A 20,448-nucleotide genomic window follows, 5' to 3' on the forward strand; every position below is an offset into this window, starting at 1 on the left:
CCTCAGGAAAGGTTACTTATCTGCCAGCTGAATGGAACAAAGCCATGCATCGCTGCTGTGTCTCCGGCTCTGGAGCCGCATGCACTCAGCGCTCTGTGGAGGTTCAGTGTGACAAGCTGCTGAAGATCCACAATCGTCATGTCAGATATTCATCCATTCATCATTCAATCCCAGCTGACATGGGGCGAAAGGCGGGGTCCACTCTGGACAGGTCGCCAGTCCAACATACAGGGACAAACCCGGGGGTTGCAAACCCGGACCTTCTTGCTGTGAGGCAACAGTGCAAGCCACTTCTCCGCCGTGTCACCCCTCGTATCAGATATCTACAGCTTTAATCCTCCTGCTGTCAGACAAATGGCGTTACTGAACAGATTTGAAACAGGACATGACTCAGCCGTCCTCCTACATCTGAAGGACAAAGGAGACAGCGTTTGTATTCTGGCCCGAGAAGACAGATGAGTGAGTGAAGGCATCTGTGTCAACCTGGAGAAACCATCACTCAGCACAGGAGGTGGACTGAGACGCCTACATGTGTTGATCTTCCCTAACGACCTCCTTTCACACCTCGACTCGGGTGAAACTAAGAATCTGAAAGTGGGTCATTGGGTGAATCACCGGCATTGTTTGACAGAACGACTCTGCACACACGTTTAAATACCTGGATTTTTCCACCAGTCAGTCTCATGTGCAGTCATACATCTGACTCCTGAAGATGACACTAATAGACACTTTATATTCTGTGCTGATGGAACGCAGCATTCCCTTGCTTTGGTCCCCACTAAAGTGTGTGTGAACTAGTATTTGTTGGATCTTTTCTGACAATAAACGTTTCTGATCTTGCCAGGACTGGTCGTCCTCATGAGCCAGAACGCTTCAGTTTGGTGCGGTACATTTTTTTTATGCTTCCATTGGGAATAGTACCATTTTTGATACCCTCCCCTTAAGGGAACTAGACCGGCTCCGCCCAGTAAAGCATCACTCCCTCTGTTCTCATATAAAAAACTTGACGTCTTGTGGAGACAAAACAGCCACAAACTGAGCAGGAAGAAAAACCTGGCTGCTGGACGTCCTCTGACGTCCTCTGTTGTCTTCACCCCGGTGTGATGTCATGCTACGTATCTCGCTAACGCAGCCTTTAGGCACAGTCCCCGCCCTACCTGTCAAGTAAAGAAGTAAAGGTGTTGTACCATACCGTGATGGAAACACGACAATGGAGACCAAAACCTGGTCCTAATAAGGCAGAACCTAGTTTCTGAGGAACTTGTTAAGTTCAGGGCTGAGATTTTAAATGTGGTTACATTAAGGTTAGCGTTGGGCATGAACTGGTTATGTTTAGCGGTAGCTCCTTGTTTAGTGTGTGTGTTCAGAATGAAACCTCTTTAAAGACTAAGTGACTTTAAATCGTTCAAATTTGGCAAAGACAGTTTTGCAACACATTTCCCTGCGAGGTGAGGAGATATTTCCGTCACTTCACATTGGACGTGAAACCTGAGGCGCTCGGTTTAACTGTCACAGAGCAGCAGAGAAACATATTCATGTGTTCACACGTTCAAGAAGCTCAAACGCTGTGATTTTGAGCTTCCTCTTAAAAAAGAGGATTCAACTCAATTCAGTTTTATTTTCTATGGTATCAGAGGATACAGAACAGTTGTTGCCGTCCACTTCTAAAATCTGCCTACGAGTCACAGTGTGCAGTGTGGCGAGATTTAATATGTTTCTACTTTGGGTCTTAACCTGCAACCCAAGAAGATTTCATGAAAACTCCATCCTTTATTTTGTGAGTTATACTGCTCACAAACCCTCTTGGCAGAGGGCAATAAATAACTAACTAGTTACAGGTTAAACCCACAGAGGTCGTACATGCCTTCAAGTGCCTCTGCCTCCCACTGCATGTGGGTAAAAACTCCATGTGCACAGGTGGATAATCAAATATTATAAAAGCCTTACATCATCAAGTCACCGGGTGAATCATATCCACGGTTTAATCAGCAAGGACATCCTTCCACACGAGGAGTTCAGCCCCTGAACTCATCACAGTCACAAGTGAAGGAGATGGTTTTTCTTAAAAAAAAGTGATTTTTTAACATTTTTTGTTACGTGTTCACATCTCACCTCATCACATTCCAGCTCATTGAATTCATCTTTATTTAGTTATCTTTAGTGTTATTAAAGATAAAGAGTGCTCAGTGCTCGGTGCACCTGGTCTGGTGTGGCAGTGCTGACATCACAGGTGTAGTTACACTGCTCTTTGGCTAGGGGTCGCCACAGGAGCAGCAAACTGCTGCTTGTGCATGGCTGCTGGAGTTGAACTTGCTGTGGACACATGAGCTCCTGAGGCAGAGGATTCACTCCTGTCAGTGACGTCATTCACGTCCTGAGATTTAGACACAAAGATAACAGAGAAGCATGTTTTTCTCCCCGCACAGAAAACATGAATTAACCTTAACAACACGTGGGGCCGCTCCACCCAAAACTAACAACCCCCCTCATTCTTCAACAGTGTGAGTCACCGTCAAACATGAAGGACACGGATTCTAACGTGACTTTGCAGAATTTACAAATCCTTTGGACGAGAGTTGAGTTCAAAATTTTGAAAAATTATTATTAAAAAAAAGAAGAAAAAAAAAGGATATATTTTTTCTGCTAACACTCCAATGTGTAATCTGTGTGTGTGTGTGTGTGTGTGTGTGTGGAGAAAAAGAATTCTCTCATCATATCATTTGCAGGATTGTTTCTCAAGGTCGCCAACACATGAGGCTTGTTTATTCTTGCCAAACACTTCTGAAGAAGAAGAGAAATTAAAACCGCAGTCACGGCAATTTGCAATTCCTTATCCAAAGCTAAATTTCTCTCTCTCTCTCTCTCTCTCTCTCACACACACACACACACACACACACACACACACATAAACGCTGTTGCATTCACTGATCGTGGGAAACACGGTAAAGAATTTTGATTTCTAACGTGTAAAATCCTGTTCACGTCACATTTCAAACATCAGTCAAAGACAGAAAATAACACGGGGGTAAAAATGCTTTTACAGTTTATATCTTCCATACACAGAGCCGGCCCAAAGCACAAGAGAACTAAGCAGAGCTGCTTGGGCCCCCCATGATCATCAGGGGGGCCACCAGGAGTGTGTGGAGAAAATATAAATTTTTTTCTTTCTTTCTTCCAAAGAAAGTTTCTTCTTTGGTCACAACATAATAAACAGTCTGTGTTTGTGGCAGAAGGAGGAGGTGACTGAGGGGAACTTTTCTTTCTTTTCTCTCGCCAAACCTTTTTTACATATGAAATAAAACTAGAGATCTTTAGATACATGTAGATATGTTAATAGTGTAGTGTTTAGGTGGTTTAATTTAAGTTCAGGATCACACAACAGTGCAAATGAATACAAGGCCATTTAACAGAAGTGACACTGGTTGAACGGGGAACCCTATCAAATTCAGCTGAGGGCCCCATAAAGGCTTGAGCCGGCCCTGTGCACGACCTTGACTCCATCCATCTATGCAAATAAATCTGGAGCCACGAGCCAAACTGACCCATAACTACACAGACTTCCATCAAAAGAGTATTAATTAATATTTGAGTGAAAACCTCTGCAAAAAAATGTGAATGTGCATTTTCTCCCCAACCTTGAAAAACGTTTGCTAAATGTCACAAAAGTATATTTATATCTCCTTCCATGTGCCTGTCCTTACACAACTTTTTTCTTTGTTTTTCTTTGTTCATTTAAAATAAAATGTACATTGTGGAAAAAAAATGGAAGGTTGTTTTTTCTTCTTCTTGTCCAAGGAACATTCAAAATAGGTGACTTCTTCTTCTTCTTCTTCTTCTCCTTCTCAGCAGGGTGTCATGTGGAAGGTGGAGGGAAGAGGGAAGGAAGTGAGGGAAAGGGAAAGGAAAGGGAAGGAAAGAAGGGAGCTGCTGAGGGAGGAGGGTGGCTTGTTCCTGGAAGAGCCCAGCCTGCCTGCAGAGTCACTCACATTCCTGGCTGGGATTCAATGACTGAGCCAGACACACAAACACAGAGGGAGGGAGGGAGAGAGAGAGAGAGGGAGAGCTACAGACGGGGGTGGAGAGAGAGAGAGAGAGAGAGAGAGAGAGAGGGAGGGAGGGAGGCAGGCGCTCAGACTTGTCATCTCCATACAGTCAGAGTGAACTGCGGGGGCAGACGGAGCCTGAAAGAGCTTCAGTCCTCGAGAGCGGACTTATCCTCAAACACGGATTTCTCATCGACCCACGAATCCCCGCGTTTTGTTTCATATCGTCGCCCGACTCTCGCTGTTTCTCCCGAAACTCGACGAACCGGACGGAACTTTTTCTCGCCTGTCTCTTGCGCGCGCGCGTGTGAGAGTGTGAGTGAGTGAGTGTGAGTGTGTGTGTGTGTGTGTGTGGAGTTTAGAAGCTCGTCCTTCTTCAGATATGGACAGTGAACGAGCCGCTGCAGGGAGCGACTGACTCTGTGGGAGTAAAGAAAGGAGAGAGGGGAGAAAACAAGGGAGCGAGGAGCCCAGAGAGGAGCCCAAAGTCTGCGCGCGCGTGTGTGTCTGTGTGTGACTTTTCAACTGGATGTTTGATGAAGCGCTTCGACGCGTCGGAGAATTCTGGGACACCGTGGATTTTCCAGACTCGCGGACACAGCAGCGACTCTCGTGATCCCCCGTCGACGACGCGAAGTCTTCACGCTCGTAAAGTTGCAGGAAAAACATGGAGACAGTAAGTCGGCAGAGCTTCCAGCCTCATCCGGGACTGCAACAAACTCTCAAGCAGTTTCACCTCAGCTCTATGAGCTCTCTGGGCGGACCGGCGGCGTTCTCTGCCCGGTGGCAACATGAGCTCCTCTTCAAGAAGGACGGCAAAGAGCCCGAGCCGGTTCTGCAGCATCTGCCGCCGCCGGTGATGCCCGGTCCGCTCTTCATCCCGTCGGACCGCTCCACGGAGAGGTGCGAGACGGTGCTGGAGAGCGAGACCATCTCGTGCTTCGTGGTCGGCGGCGAGAAGCGGCTGTGTCTGCCGCAGATCCTCAACACGGTGCTGCGGGACTTCAGCCTGCAGCAGATCAACTCCGTGTGCGACGAGCTGCACATCTACTGCTCCCGGTGCACGGCGGACCAGCTGGAGATCCTCAAAGTCATGGGGATCCTGCCCTTCTCCGCGCCGTCCTGCGGCCTCATCACCAAGACGGACGCGGAGCGGCTCTGCAACGCCCTGATCTACGGAGGCGCGTACCCGCCGCGCTGCAAGAAGGAGCTGAGCGGCGGCGGCGGCTCGCTGGAGCTGGAGCTCACCGAGAGGAGCTTCAAGGTTTACCACGAGTGCTTCGGCAAGTGCAAGGGCTTGTTCGTGCCGGAGCTCTACGCGAGCCCCAGCGCGGCGTGCATCCAGTGCATGGACTGCAGACTCATGTACCCGACGCACAAGTTCGTGGTGCACAGCCACAAGGCGCAGGAGAACAGGACTTGCCACTGGGGCTTCGACTCGGCAAACTGGAGGGCGTACATCCTCCTGAGCCCGGATTACACGGGGAAAGAGGAGAAGGCGCGCCTGGAGCAGATCCTGGACGAGATCAAGGAGAAATTTGACTTCGCCAACAAGTACAAGAGGAAAGCATCATCCAGGGTGAGTTCACTTCTCCTGCTGCTCCTTCACCGTGCAGCTCCATCTTCTCTGCACTGCTGTGTGGATTTCCTGCTCTGCTGATTTAAGTGCTTTTTTTCTACACTGTTTTAAAGTTCACTTTCTGGCTCTGCTGAGTTAAATGCACAAAAAAAAAATGGAGTTTTATCCCTGACTTTTTATGTGGGAACTCACTTTTCTGCACTTGACAAACTATTATGACCCAATTCTCAGTAGAAATCGTGAAAATGTCACATTTGTGCACAGTCCCTGCCCTGAAGTGTCATTTCTATGTAGAACATCAAGTGTTTGGAGTCTTGTCGCCTCCTGCAGCACTGCAGAAAGTGATCAAAATGTACATCTTTGTGGTCTTTGCACTTGGTTGTGATGCAATGCGGATTATTTTGTGATTAACTGAGCAGACGAGTCATATTTTTAAACTGGTAAAGCGGAGATAAAAGTTTATTTAGCCATCATTCTTAAGACAGTGAGTTTTTATTTTGGAGACCCCCCAACAAAACCCTCATCTGTGGGTCTGGACCCAATCTCTGTGAACAACTGCTCCAAGAACTGCAGCAGCAGCAGCAGCAGTTTGTGTTTAGTTTGGAGTTTAGGCCCCCCTAGATGGAAACTTATGGCCCTTTAAATCGATTCCCCCTGCACGCCATGAGAGATGTTTGCAGCTGATGTAGATTTGCTCCTGAGCGTGTGCTGGAAACATCCATCGGTGGTCGTTGGATTTGCTCCCTGTGGGAAGAATGAATGAAAAAAACAAAAGAAACTGAAATGTTTTCCAAAATGAACCCTGAACTAAGAGTTGTCATGTGGACGTACTGTCATGCTGTCATGTGTCTGTGTCGTTGACCTCCTTCCTGTGGAGAAACCACTCCGTATTATTTGGTCATCATTGCCATATTGTTGCTAATTGGGCCTCATACAGCAGTGACAACACAACGCCTCTGGCGGCAATAAAGCCATTATTTGCCCCGTGAAACACCTCTCAGGCCTCGCTTCTTTATGACGCGCCACTGTAAATACAGTCTCATTTACCAGCAAATGGCTCAATGGGAAATGGTAAACATCAGCCGGGGAGGTGTGTGTGTGCGTGCGTGCGTGCGTGCGTGTGCGTGTGTGTGTGCGTGTGTGTGTGTGTGTGTGTGTGTGTGTGTGTGTGTGTGTGCGTGCGCGTGTGTGTGCGTGTGTGTGTGTGTGTACACATAGGAAGAAAACTTTGTTTCCTAACTGACACACACACACACACATAATGTGCCTGCCTCAGTTTCTGTTTCCATGGGAGTTGAGTCACTTGGTCAGCAGTTGCATTTTTACACTTACAGTCTCATTACGTGAGGTGTGTGTGTGTGTGTGTGTGTCTTACACTTAAAGGTACAGTATGTGACATTCTGTCTGGCTTTGTGTTGGTCAGTGTTTCAAAGGCTTTTCTGGATGTTTGTGAGACTTGAAGAATCTGAATGTGAGCGTTTCCCGTCACAGGCTTTGAATGAAAAAGCTCTGCTTCTTGTGTGGAGATGTATGAAGGGATTAACACGTGTGTTATTCCCTCTCTTGGATGTACAGATTAGGGATGATCTGATACGATGATTTAAAGAGTAACATTTGATGCGATGTGTCACGATTGAATCGAGTTGTGGGCTGTTTATTTATTTTTTTTTACTATGGGAGCAGAATACTTGTGACACAGTTACACAGAATTCTCCGTGTGTGTTTGTAACCGTTAAAAATGACTCGTGTGAGAATCTGTCGAGGTCACGTTGTTTGGAAGCGGACGCGAGGAGAGACGTTGGTATGAAGTCGTCCCTGCGTTTGCAGACAGAGCAGTTGTAGTCGAGGTGGTAGACTGATGAAGAGAATCCCACCCCCGATCCCGTGCACCTCCAGGGGGAAAAAAAGGCTAGTGTGGCCATTTGCATGAACTGTTACACATGAATGGAGTTGATGAAGCAGGGTTTAGAAGTATTGTGGTGGAAACATAATATGATCCAAACAAAGGAGAGCATTCAGCAAACATCGGGACCTCCCTCCCCCCTCTCTTCCTCTCAAAACATCCACCTAACTCGGGCCAGCCACCCACCTCTGACACACACACACACACACACACACACACACACACACACACTGTTCCCTCCAGCGTGGACATCTGGGGGCAGCAGTGTTGTCGATGAAGGCGCAGAAAGCAACTTACAAAAGTGTTTACAAGATTCTCCCCCTGCAGAATCTGTCAAAGAAAGAGAAATCAAGAGAGGGACCCTCCAAGTCCTGAAGAGAGCCAAAGTCCTGCCATGCATGGTGAATACCCACTCTTGGCACACACTTTCATTCAGACTTGAGTGGGCACACCTCTAGGACCCCCACTTTCAGGGGCCTCTTCTATTTTTATAAGTGCCGACGGGGCACCCGACTGTTAAGCCCGGGGCTCATTTTGAGCTTCTCCCCTGCCTTTTAATTCGACTCCTCCTTTTCTTTTCCTCAAGTGCCCTGTTTCAAGAAACGCTAATGAAGGAATACATGCTGGGTAAGGACTTGAGGAAATCAGAAAAAACGGCTCAAACTTCCAGCAAACACGACTCATTTGTGTCGTCAGCACATTTGAGCGCAGGCCTCGGTCTTCCCAGAAGATGCTGAGGCAGAGTGGCGATGGAGTGCATTCTACCTTTTACCGCGCGCAGGAAGATCCTGTGCCAAAGGAGCGTTTGTGAGTTTTAATGAGGCTGTTAAAATAGTGTCAGCGGCAGTCTCGCATGCAGACAGACACAGGAAGCGATATTGTCGCACTTCCCTCCTCGCAGACGCTCTTTTTTTTTGTTTTTTCTGAACATCTGAATCACTGGCTGATTGAACAAGAAGCACTTTTCATTTTTTTCCCCCTTCTTCTCTCTTGCACGCCTGTGTTTGCGGAAGAAGAAGAAGAAGAAGAAGCCATGAGCTCACTCTGTGTTCCTTATCTGGGAGGATGTGAGCCGCAGCGCCAATTGTAAATGGCAAGAAGGAGCAAATGCAGTTAACTGTTGAATTGTTTAAATGCATTTATGTGCTGGGTGTGGAGCGAGCGCTCCCTTTGATTGGAGTCTTTTGGGTTTCTGGCTGGTACACATGTGGGTGGCACACGCGTAATCAGTGGCTTTCCACATCAGGATGTTTAGATAAGGATTGTGGCGGCAGATTTAGTATGTCGCTAACTTTTATAATTCGCCCTCAAGATGATGTGATTTCTACACAGGCTGTCTGTGTGAGGCAGATATGAGAGGGAGGGAGGGAGGGAGAGAGGGAGGGGTTTCACTCTTTTTTTGTTAAGCTAGTTCAAGCTCAGTTTAAAACCTGTGAGTTTATTACGTCAGACTTGAGTTTCTTTAGTGCCTTCCTGAATAATCTAGTAGAGTCTGTGTTTTCAGCAGCTTGTCGTTAGAGTCCTTTGGTTTAGTTTATTAGTTTATTAGTTTAATATATAATAGTTTAATATATATATGTACTGTACTATATATGTACTACAAAGTGAATTTATTTTTTCATATTGTCTCTTAGAAAAATTGCAATTTTCCTAAATTGCTGCGTGGGACGTCATCAACACGCGCTCTCACTGCTCACTGTGAATAGTTTTACTCGCTTCTGAAACTGCAGGTCTATGGAGATGGAGGGAAAAGGTTTGCCACACACAGCAGCTGCAGATGGATGGACAGACTTTATTATCTGACAGTGACAGAAATGATCCTTTGACACTAAAATACACAACGACGCAGCTTCACTCGACGTGAATGAAACATGTAACTACAGCCAACAATGACTTTGCTGCTCGCAGCTGAAAATGGTAACGGAAATCCAGACTTCCTCTTATCCACTGAGTCATTTTCATTCTGCGGTGGTGGAAAGTGATTCGTACGGAGACACAAATAAAGAATCCGGCGAGATGTTGTGTTCATGCATGACATATGTCGCGTCGCAGCGCCTCCCTGCACATTCCTGCACTCACTTCATCCTACGGCTCGCTGTGGAAGGAGCTGACTCGCGTTCTTTCGCACAACTATTAAATGCCGCTTGTGGTGTTCCAAATTATTTAGCTGTGCATGAGCTCAAACTTCCCTGCTGTAGTTTTACAACCCCACCCCCCTCCAGCCCCCCGCCCGTGAGCTGCCCCCACGGCTGCTCAGGATATCGGGCCTCCAGCAGAAGGGGCTGCTTGTTTCAAGAGGGAGGTGGAGTGGCGGCAGTGGTGGTGGTGGTGGTGGTGGCGGGGGGGCTCAGAGGAAGTAAACTCCCCATGGGGATATAGGCCCATGTCCTGCTTCGCATGCAAGGCGTAATGTTGCTGTGCCTGCTGACGGGCAGCCGTGTCCGCACAGTGGACAGGACGGCAGCTGGTGGCAGGAGAGGGAATATTTTTACTCCCATTTCATTTGCAACGTTACGACTAAAATAAGAAGTCTCCCGCAGAGTTTGTCCTGACGACAAGGAGGAGACATTTTTAAGTTTTTTTTTCCTCTTTGTTGCAGAGTTAAGGTCAAATTCAAACTACTTAGAGTACAAAAAACTCTATGACTTTATGACTGTTTCTCACACATGTTTGTTAAACATCAAAAAACCAAGGAAATACACCAGATATCACTTGAAACTGCAATTGTACAGCTATATTTTCACATTACTGTAGTACAAGTGTGTGTCAAACATGCTCATGCACGTGTACAGAGCGTCAAACATGTATATTATATAGCTATGATCACCCAGGATAGTTGTTCATGTCATGTCTGAGGAGGGTTATAGAATCTGTACTCTCTCCCTCTCTCTCCCTCTCTCTCCCTCTCTCTCCCTCCGTCTCTCTGCTCTGATTTAATTATGTCTGTCTAATGAGTGATGTTGCATGGCCACGCTGCCAGTCTGGCTTTCTAATGGAGGACGGTCAATCAGTCAGTCCAGGCTGCGAGGCATGAACTGAGGCCTCGGCAGATCAATTCTGTATTGACATCCGAGTGTCTTTATGTCGGCCGTGATGGGAAAACTCCATCACCTCTGCAGCCCAGTTTAAACCCGAGTGACAGACGGACGCAGAGGCTGAATAATTGTTATATTTCCAGGCGCGGTGATACTGACGGCGTGATTGAGTGAGTGAGCTGCAAACAGTGGTGTGCAGATAACATAGAACACAGAAAAGTCAAATCCAGCGTCACGTGTCCCTGCAGTCAACGCTTGTGTTTATCAGATCAGCTGTAGTGCAAGCGTCACACCCGTTTATACAGTTTCTCGCTGTCTCGTCACGGTGTCTGCACTCAAGCAGAAATCTGAACTCATTCACCAGATGATGGATGATATAAAAGTGGAAGCGCTCTCTGTGGTTGTGTGTCTCACGTCTGGGTTTGTGACGTCGAAACCACAGAAAGACAAAACCTGCACTGGCTTTTTCTTTTAAGCAGGTTTTCTCCTCTTGAAATTAAAAAAGATCAAGTGGAGCTTTGCTCTCCGACTCCTCGATGGAAAACTGTCAGGAACATTTGTGTGTGTGTGTGTGTGTGTGTGTGTGTGTGTGTGATGAGATGAAAAGTGTTGGTTTTGATGTGCGACGAGACCCCGTCTCTGTGTTTCCTCTGGAAAAGTACAATGACAAACATGAGAGGCAGGCGGGGAGAGAGCGGCACAGCATCACAGGTTATACGGCGTGTTGTCTGGAAACATCTTTTCTGAAGAAGCAGTGGAAAATGAATTAAGTGCAGTGATTCTTTTTCCACGGCATGTCTCCCAGACAGAAGCTGTTTATTTCAAAGCTTTTAAAACTCTGGTGAACAAACAGGGATTTTCCCAGTCGCTGCACGGTGGTTGAAAGGAAGTAGAAAGTAGAAGCGTTTGAGGTTAGTTTGTCGTGAGATTGTGACGTTACAGGGACACGCAGGGTCTGCAGCGTTCAAGAACATTTACAACGTTTAGAAAATCCATTTCTAAAACCAACGTCGCCACAGTTCACCACCGGGGCCGAAATTGGATTTAACTTTGTTTTTCTTTCTTTGTTTAACTTCATACAAAAACGTCTTTGTGTTTCTCAAGGTCTGTGGCTGCAAACACAGTGTTCAGTTTTATAGGTGCAAAAATAAAGTCATGCCGAGGTTCGGAGGCTAATTTCAGCTTCTCTGCGAAGACAACTCGTCCTTTGTGCTCGTGATTTAATGAAAAAAACCTTCACTGATACTGAACTATCTCTGACTAACAGCACAAGTCCCTTTTTCATGAGGAGAGAATGAACGGTGAAGAACAAGGAAGGGAGAAGTTGAAGCCCTCATTGCCAACCATTGTCTGTCCTCCACCCCCTCTGCTGAGCTCCCATCCCCCCGCAGAGTCTTCATGTGACAGAGTGACTGAGTTGGATGCTTCATGACGAGCAGAGTGGATAGTGTATCTCACTAGGACCGTCCTGTTTTTAGTCGGTCTTTGTGTGTAAGGAGATACAAAAGGTAGGGGAAGGAAAACAAAGCTCTCTGGGGTCAGCAGGATACCTCCCACCTCCCAGACCATCCTTTCACATACGATGGGGTGGGGGAAGAAAAGCCTCTCAACAACAAGAAGAAGAAGAAGAAGGAGAAGAAGAAGAAGAAGGAGTCCACGGTGCCGTTGTCGTCGGCAACTGTGCACGCGAGAGGTTGTAGTGCACGCAGAGCTCCGGGCTAAAATGAAGTCTCTCCTCCCTGTCAGAATATTCATGGCTTAGATGGAGTGTGAAACTAACCAGCTCTGGAGTCTTGGAAGGACCTTGACCGTGTCATATTTGGGTTAATTGCTTGAGTGACACGAAAGGAAGAACCCGGTGAACCTGCTGCAGGTGTCGCGTGGAGAGAGAAGCCGCTCTGCCGTTTGACGTCCAGCTGGGCCGCTGACTTGTGAACGATGCTGTGTCAATTTTTCTTTTTTTGTGTGTGTGTGTGTGTGTGTGTGTGCAAGCATTCAATATTCATGGTGGGTTACCATCGGCAGTGAGGGCAGTTGTGTTTATTTAATGAGAGGGTCTTTGAAATATTCATCGACACACATGGCGCTGTAAGCCCCGGCTTTTGCCTTAACTACACATCCCCGAGCACCAGCACCAGCCTCCAACCTTTCGCCTGCTTCACCCCGGCCCCAACAACGCTCCTGCACCTGTGGACGCGGCAGCGAGGCTGCCATCGCACGGACTTCATGTTCCTCCACGCTCCACACACTGACGATCACAGTCACAACTAAGTGAATGTTTCAACAGGGCAGTAAAAAGAATGAAAGTCTCCTTTTAAATATGTTAGATTTAAAAACCATTCACACAACGTGAGGGAACCACGACAGCGGCGGCTACATCAGTGTTTCAGCTCCACGCGACACTCTCAGGGCAGACGGACGGAGGCCATGTCATCAGTGCGCGAGTAAAGTGAGACAAGGTTGAAGAAAGACTGAAAACACAAAGACGATAAGCACTTCTTACACGTGAGCTCTCCTGCAGGTCTGATAGTTTTACTTGACGGAGGCAGAATAACAACAACAACAACAATCATGCACCTTTTCCCTTCTTGTTCTCTTTGATTTAATAAAAGTGGAGAAAAAAAACAGGATCATATTATGGGATGTTATCGTGATGAATGTCAGATAATAAACCAGCAGCAGAGCAGCTTTGATGGTGAGCCTTGATATGATGGGATGTGGGGGAGGGGCTTGATTTGTGCTGTGTCAGCCCAGCAGCAGGCTTTGTATAATATGACTGCAGCGCTGTCCTCTGGTGTCCACCCCCCCCCTCTCCAAACCCTACACCCCCCACCTTTGCACCCATATGTTTGCAAGAGCAGCCAGCGCCGCACGACCTTCTCCGGGCCCAAATAAAGAGGTGACCCACCTCACTCACCCCTCTGCCTCTCTTGAAATGCAGTCGGGGCCAAATCGCGTGCTGCTGAGCAACTCCCACGGGGCAGATGGCTGTCTGACGAGAGCAGCTAGACTCACTCTCTCACTCTCTGACACACACACACACACACACACACACACACACTTCAATCCACCAAATGAACGTTTACCGGCAGCGCTCTGATAACTGGTGCGCTCTAATGCGCCGAGATTTTGGTGAAAGGTTTTGGGCTCGCCGCTCTAAACGGCTGCATGCACATGAGACACATGGAAACATTTGAAAAGCAAAGGTATCCTCCGCCTCATTTGGTGTGTGATTGTGCATGAGGCTGGTCGAGCATATGATTTGTAGTGCGTAATTGTGTGTGTGTGTGTGTGTGTGCTTGTTATGTGCCTGGATCAGCTGTAGGAGCTGTAGGAGGAGATTAGCATTAGCTCACTGCCTACTCATTTCCATCCCCATCTGCCTGTCTCCCACAGTGATGCCTCCCCTCCTGCTCACACACACACACACACACACACACACACACACACACACACACACACACACACACTGCAAACTACTCGCATACTTGAGCACAGACATCCACACAGCACCCAGATCCCACCCCCGCAATGCTGCCTCAGTGTTATAATGAATACAGAAGCAGACAGAGTCACGTGCAAATGCAAACACACGTGTGTACAAATGCACACGCACACACACACACACACACACAAACATCTACCAGGCCTAGAACCTCCTCTGACGCTGGCATGTCAGTCATCGTTCCTCCATGTGTGAAGTGTTTCATCTCAAAGGTTTGGACTGGACCTGTAAACACAGATACGTGTAAGAAGACGACGATATGTTAAAAATAATAACTACGTTAATGTTATTTCTGACTGAACTGGCTCCGGTTCCTCAGAGGAGGAAGCTGCCAAGTCAACTGGGCGGCTCTGCTTATCTCTGATTGTTTTTATCTCACAGACGCGCAGTGGAAAATCTTCATTTTTAAACTAATTGAAGAGAAACGAAGTGTTTTTGACGTTTTCGTCACGACGTGCGCTTCAGCTCCATATTAGGAGGCGGCTTCTTTGCTACTATCAAGAATGAATGGTGTAAAAAAACAAAGAAGAAGAAGAAGAAGAGTAAAGAGCAGAGGTGTATTTCACGAGAGTGACGACGTGGTGTTTGTACACTGTGATTTGCTGCTATACAAATAAAAAAGTGGGATTTGATTAGAGAGTGAAACTGAAGGTTAGTGTAACAGAGCTTTTCAGTCGCGGCTGAACATGAAGTCATGACTCAGAACGAAGCTCTCTGTTTCTGCCCATGCAAACGAGGCTCTGAAGCAGCCCAGTTGAAGTCATCACATGTGTTGTGCTTCAATTCCTCGAGCAGCAGCAACAACAGCAACAACTAAACTGTTTCACAATGCTTTTAACTTGTTTTTTCGTCTGAATATAAATGTGTGTTTGTGAGGCATTTAATATAATCCACTCGCCCACCAGGAAACATGGTGAACAAACATTGGAAGGCTGCAGATACTGCGCAGAGTCAGACTCTGTTGGTTCCTGGGAAGCAGCGTTGTTGTGCTTTTTATTTAGTTATTTATTTTCAGGATGAGCTAGGAACCAGGGCGGGGGATGGAGGGGGGGGGGGGTGGTTCATACTGGTGTGGCCTCAGCCATGTGGAAGGGCAGATCCCAGGAGCTGTGTGTGTGTGTGTGTGTGTCCGCTGGCTAGCCATTCTCACCTCTTTTGTGGTGGGTATCAGCTGTGTGTCTGTGATAGAGGTGATAACCCTGTCCCCCTCCCCCACCTGCTGATGAATGATCTGTGGTCCCAAAGCGCCTGAGTCATGGACTAGGGCTCATTGTTTATGCCCCTCCCACCTTCACCTCCACCACCATCACCCCTCCACCCTCTCTGCTTGTGACTTTTATCTTGTCTTTCCTCGAAGCACCATGGCTGCTGCTGCTGCTGCTGCTGTTGCTGCTGCTTATGCTGCTGCTGCTGCTTCTTCTGCTTCTGCTGCTGCTGCTGCTGCTGCTTCTGCTGCTGCTGCTGCTTCTGCTGCTGCTGCTGCTGCTGACGATGTTCTCGTCCCAAAACGATTCAGTTTGAATGATATCTTTGTCATGTGGAGCAAATGAAACCAGACAATATTCACATGCAAGGACCTGAAACAATCAGAAATCTTCGTTTTAATCATGAAAAAAAGCTTCAAACCGATGAATCGATTATCAAAATAGTTGACGATTCATTTAGTGATCGATTAATAATCCAGTCAGCTCGCGTCACCATCATCCTCTTCCTCTCTGGTCGTTGTTCCAAAGCAAACCCAGAGTTTAGGCTTTAATAAATGATGAAATCTTTACATCACTATTACCAAAATATGGATTTGTCGATATACCGCCGTCCTTCCTCGTACGATAATCCTCGTACGATGTTGATATTTTAAAGAACAAATGAAGGCGCTTTAACGTGAAAAACAGTCTCTGCCAGGCTGAAGAAGAGGGAGTTAAAGGTGGAGCTACGTTAAGAGACTAAGAGATGCTCCACCCACGTTCAATACATGAATACAATGGAGAAGTGGTGCACCTGCACATCATTGTCGTGTGGTGATGTTATTGTTGTGGTGATATCGCGTGTCATGAGGTTACCTGTGATTTAGGTTACATTACATTACATTATTACATGACGCCGTTTACTTGAAACGTGACTTTCAGTATTTAAAGTGGACTCTGCAGAGTCACATGTTCTGTAAACAAAGGGATGAATCTCAGTGTTTTGGTTTAAATCGAATAGACATGAAACCTCATCCTTGTTTAGGCCTAAGAATCATAACATATCTTGTTTAAATATCTGAGGAAATACTTTAATTAAAAAATAAAAAATAAAAGATAGTGTTTACTTTTTGATTTTGGGACAAAAACTCTGTATTTTCTCTGTGGGGTTTTTGCAGGATTTATGGTTTGAAAACAAAGTCATAAACTTAATCTTCCTGGCAAACGCCTGTGATCTTAACTTTTGTTTAGTCTGCTCTGACTCACAGTTATGTCTGGCTGCTCTTAGTTACTGTAAGCCAAAGCAGTTTGGGTTAATCTTAAACTGGATTAATCAGGAGCTGGATGGACCTGCCCTATTGATCCAACAAAGCAACTGTGTCCTGAACTTTGATTGATTGGCCATTATAACCGCTCAGTGTTTATCACAGCAGTGTGTTGTGAGGCCAGGTGAGACACGGGGCTGCTGCAGGACAGTGTCAGTGGTGTCAGTGGTGTCAGTGGTGTCAGTGGTGTCAGTGGAGGGCAGGTTCAGGCTGGTCGCTGTCAGAGGGTAGAGACGTTCAGATGAACTGTGGCCGCACCTCAGCTTCGCTCTGTCAGGAAGTCGAGGTGGAAAGTGTTCGCGTGTGTCAGAGCAAACCCAGGTTTTTTTTTGGGATTTTTCTGGTGGAGGCTGTGAAGAGGTAGAGCTCGCTAAGCTCACTTTACTCCTCAGGAATGAGATGTTGGAAACAAAGGCTTATAATGTGGTTAACATCCTTCCTCCAGACCGGCCCGGGCCATTCCTCCTCTCCAAGTCACCAATCTCCTGAATTAATCCATCCCAGCTGCACTCTGGCAAATGAAGCGGCCATGCAGATGCTAAATAAAACAATATGCTGAAAGGGGATCCCTCCTCCTGGCACAGACGCCTGCTTCTCAGGTCTCAGTCTGAGCCTCCACCACGCTCAAGACTTTCCCCCCACCCACCGAGAATCAGGCAATTGATTTCACGTCCCACACACACACACACACACACACGCACGCGGACTCCTTCTACGCCACTAGAGCAGACAATAGACCTCTTGAAGCCCTTGGATTATAATTAATGTAATTGTAGATCTCAAAGACAAGGTAATGTGTAGAGTGTGTAACCACCTCCGACCCACAGTGAGCACAAAGACGTTATTCTCAGCGTCTTCCTCTAAAGAAATGCTGCCAAGGCTATCTGGAGCTGTAGGACATCTGTTTATATAAAGTCCCTGGCCATTTATATACATCTGCTTACATTGTGCCTGCATGCGTGCGTGTGTGTGTGTGTGTGTGTGTGTGTGTGCGTGTGTGTCGGAAGGAGGTGGAGGTGGTGGTGGCGGGGGGTGGGACAAGCTGACTTATCCCATGTGACCTCTAGCCTTCTCACTGGGCTCATCTGTCTGCCCTGTTTAATTATCCTCACACACACACACAGGTTTGTGCAGCTATCCTTTTAAGGACCGTGCATCGACTTGCATTCATTTTTGTGCACAGCCTAAACAAAGTGTTATCCTCAACCTCAACTATAACGTAACCACTATTCAAATTTTAGCCGTAAATCTGCCACATTAGGACCAGGTACTGGACTCTGGGTCCTGAAGACATAACAAACACAAGTGCACGCACGCACACACACACACACACATGCACGGAGGTCAGGGCTGCAGCTGAACCTTGCCACGCCACTTCCACTCCCAATCCTGCTTCTCAGTTCTCCCCCACACTCCTCCCTCACTTCCGCCTCTCCAGGCATGACTGCTGGTCGTCTGCACGGCTCTGCAGAGGATTAAGCCAGATGTGTGTGTCTGTGTGTGTGTGTGTGTGGTTTGCACAGCACTCGGGCTTCTCCCACTAGCACTGTCGCAAAGACACGATGCACGTCTCTCGTATAGATCCACTTTCCAGGACAAGAGACGAGTCTCTAACTCCCAACCTACACTGCACACTCGATATAACCCCCCCCCCTCCCTTGTGTTGCACCTTTCCTCTTTAAGCTTGTGCGATACATTATTAATATAAGCGGCGATGTCACTTATTCTGTGTGGTTGTGCTGGTCTTGGTAAACGGTTGCAGTTCTGATAGTGGACTGTAGGGGCAGCGCAGGAGAAAGATCTGCGTCTGTATGACGCGTTTGTACGAGCTGATGACGTTTTAGTGTAGTTCTAGGTTCATAAATCTCTGTGGAGGATTCGGAAACATTAGAAAGAAGAAGATGTGTCATATGAAAAGCAGAAATATTAAGGTCAGTAATCACATCACAAATTAAAGCATGTGTTTCAACAGCCAGCAGCTTCATTTAAAGAAACTGCTTCTTGTCTTCATATGAATGAACTCATTGATGTCGTTTGACATCTTTCATAATTGCCCCGAAGCATCTTTTTTTGTCCCTTAGGGCATTTTTCCATCATCAATTACATGTATTGTTTCTCCAGTGTAGTAAATCTCAGCTGAATGGCGTGCTGTGAAAACTCCGGCCATGCTTGTGGCGATCATAATCAAGGTGGTGTGTAAAATAATCTGCCCCATCGGATCAGTCCACATGTGTTTTTTCCTCTTCCTTCTCAGAGGTGCTGACATTTCTCACCGATAAGATCCGCCGTGAACACGAGGTTAGATCCAATCACGAGTTTGCTTTTTAGAGCCAGGCTGAGGTCTGCAGTGTGGTTTCCTCCATCTAGATTTAGACACTGTCTTAATATATCACGGTCCACGAGCGCTGCAGGACTGAGACAGAGGAGGACGTCAAGGGTCTCATTTACTTTTCCACAGAGGAGAGAAGAGGCCGGGACAGGAGGCAGTGTTTAGTCTCAGTTCAAGGACAGAGCCAGAGATGTTATGTCTCTCTGTCTTTCTCTCTTTCCTGACCTTTCATGTTTTCTTGAACTGGTTACCCCCCCCCCCCCCGTGTCAAACCCCTTCCTCTGCCCCGCCAGACACCCACCTCTCACTGCTTTCACCATCTGCGGCGAAGCCATCCAGCTCAGGAAGTGCTGTGAAACATCAGATTCCACTTCCTGCAGCAATCAATACATCTCAGGTCCAGCAGACACACACCCACAGCTGAGAATGCACACATGCTCTCGCTCTCTCCCACTCACACACACACACACACCTGGTGTGATTTCACACTGTACACTCGCTGTGAGCAGCTTACGACGGCAGGATCACGTTCTGTGTCTCCGCCTCACAGTGAAGGAGAAAGACAGCCGAGGCCTGCGTGTCCTTCACATTATCCAAAGACAAGATGGCAGCTGTCAGTATCTTGGTGATTGGTGTCCACTCAGTGAAGCACGATCTTTGAACAGATAAAAGCAGCTTCACTGGAAAACAGACAGTTTTCTTAGTACGCTCGCACGTTTGTTGACCTTCAAGCTATTGTCTGAATTCACGGGATTCAAACTCTACTCGGTTTTCCCCATCACCTCGTAGTGACGCGACGTTGTTTTGAACGGCGACACAAACGCGGCGCGGCGCTCTCTGGATCCTCTCGTCACGATGGGCCGCGGTGCATCTCCGTGGACAGCAGCCACGCGTGCTCGCTGTCCTCTGTTAAATATTGACATTTCCTTTGCTAAAAGTTGGAGATTAACACATGTTTTTGGGGATTTTTAAGTCTTTTTAACTGATCTCGAGTTCGCCATTGTTCTGGTTTGATTCTTGTGTCGGACGTCGCGCTCATGACTCCTCCACTGACCAATCAGTGGCCGGCAGTCGTTGACGTCACATTTTATTATCGCCAGAGCTGGAATGAAAATATGCCCCAGGTATCAGGTACTAACCCTAAAGGAAACCGCATGTTTATAAGCGTGAGGTGTTTGTTTTCAGGGCAGCTAAATCTCCTCCAGGCTGAGATCTGGAGTTTGAAGATGTAAAAGTATGATTGCTGACGTGTCCTGAATCACTAACTTACATCTTTCTGGAAAGTTTCCTCAATTCTCTGCACCACAGACCAAGTTGGAGTCTTGGCAGCAGTGAAACGGATGGAGAGATGAATTAAATGAGGGATAGAGGAATGGAGGAATGATGGATGCTCTGCCCCCACTCCTCCAACATGGCAGTAATGAAATGATAGATCCCTAATGTGGATGGGAGCAGAAGTGAAGGGATGACCTCACAGCCACCTAATCGCCGCGGAGGGACAAGCCGGCGGCTAATGTGTCCATTAGCCTGAGGAGAAACCAACCT

General features: G+C 47.2%; 1 protein-coding gene across 1 annotated transcript in view; it reads left to right on the forward strand.

Annotated features, from left to right (window-relative positions):
• The first annotated feature begins 4,109 nt into the window (after positions 1-4,109).
• Positions 4,110-20,448, forward strand: part of skia (v-ski avian sarcoma viral oncogene homolog a) — a 72,229-nt gene continuing 55,890 nt past the window's right edge. Inside the window, 1 exon segment of the mRNA XM_058641846.1 lies at positions 4,110-5,622. Coding sequence (XP_058497829.1) covers positions 4,711-5,622 — 912 coding nt within the window. The 5' untranslated portion in view covers positions 4,110-4,710.

Source organism: Solea solea, chromosome 11, assembly GCF_958295425.1.
Source record: "Solea solea chromosome 11, fSolSol10.1, whole genome shotgun sequence".
Lineage (NCBI taxonomy): Eukaryota > Metazoa > Chordata > Actinopteri > Pleuronectiformes > Soleidae > Solea > Solea solea.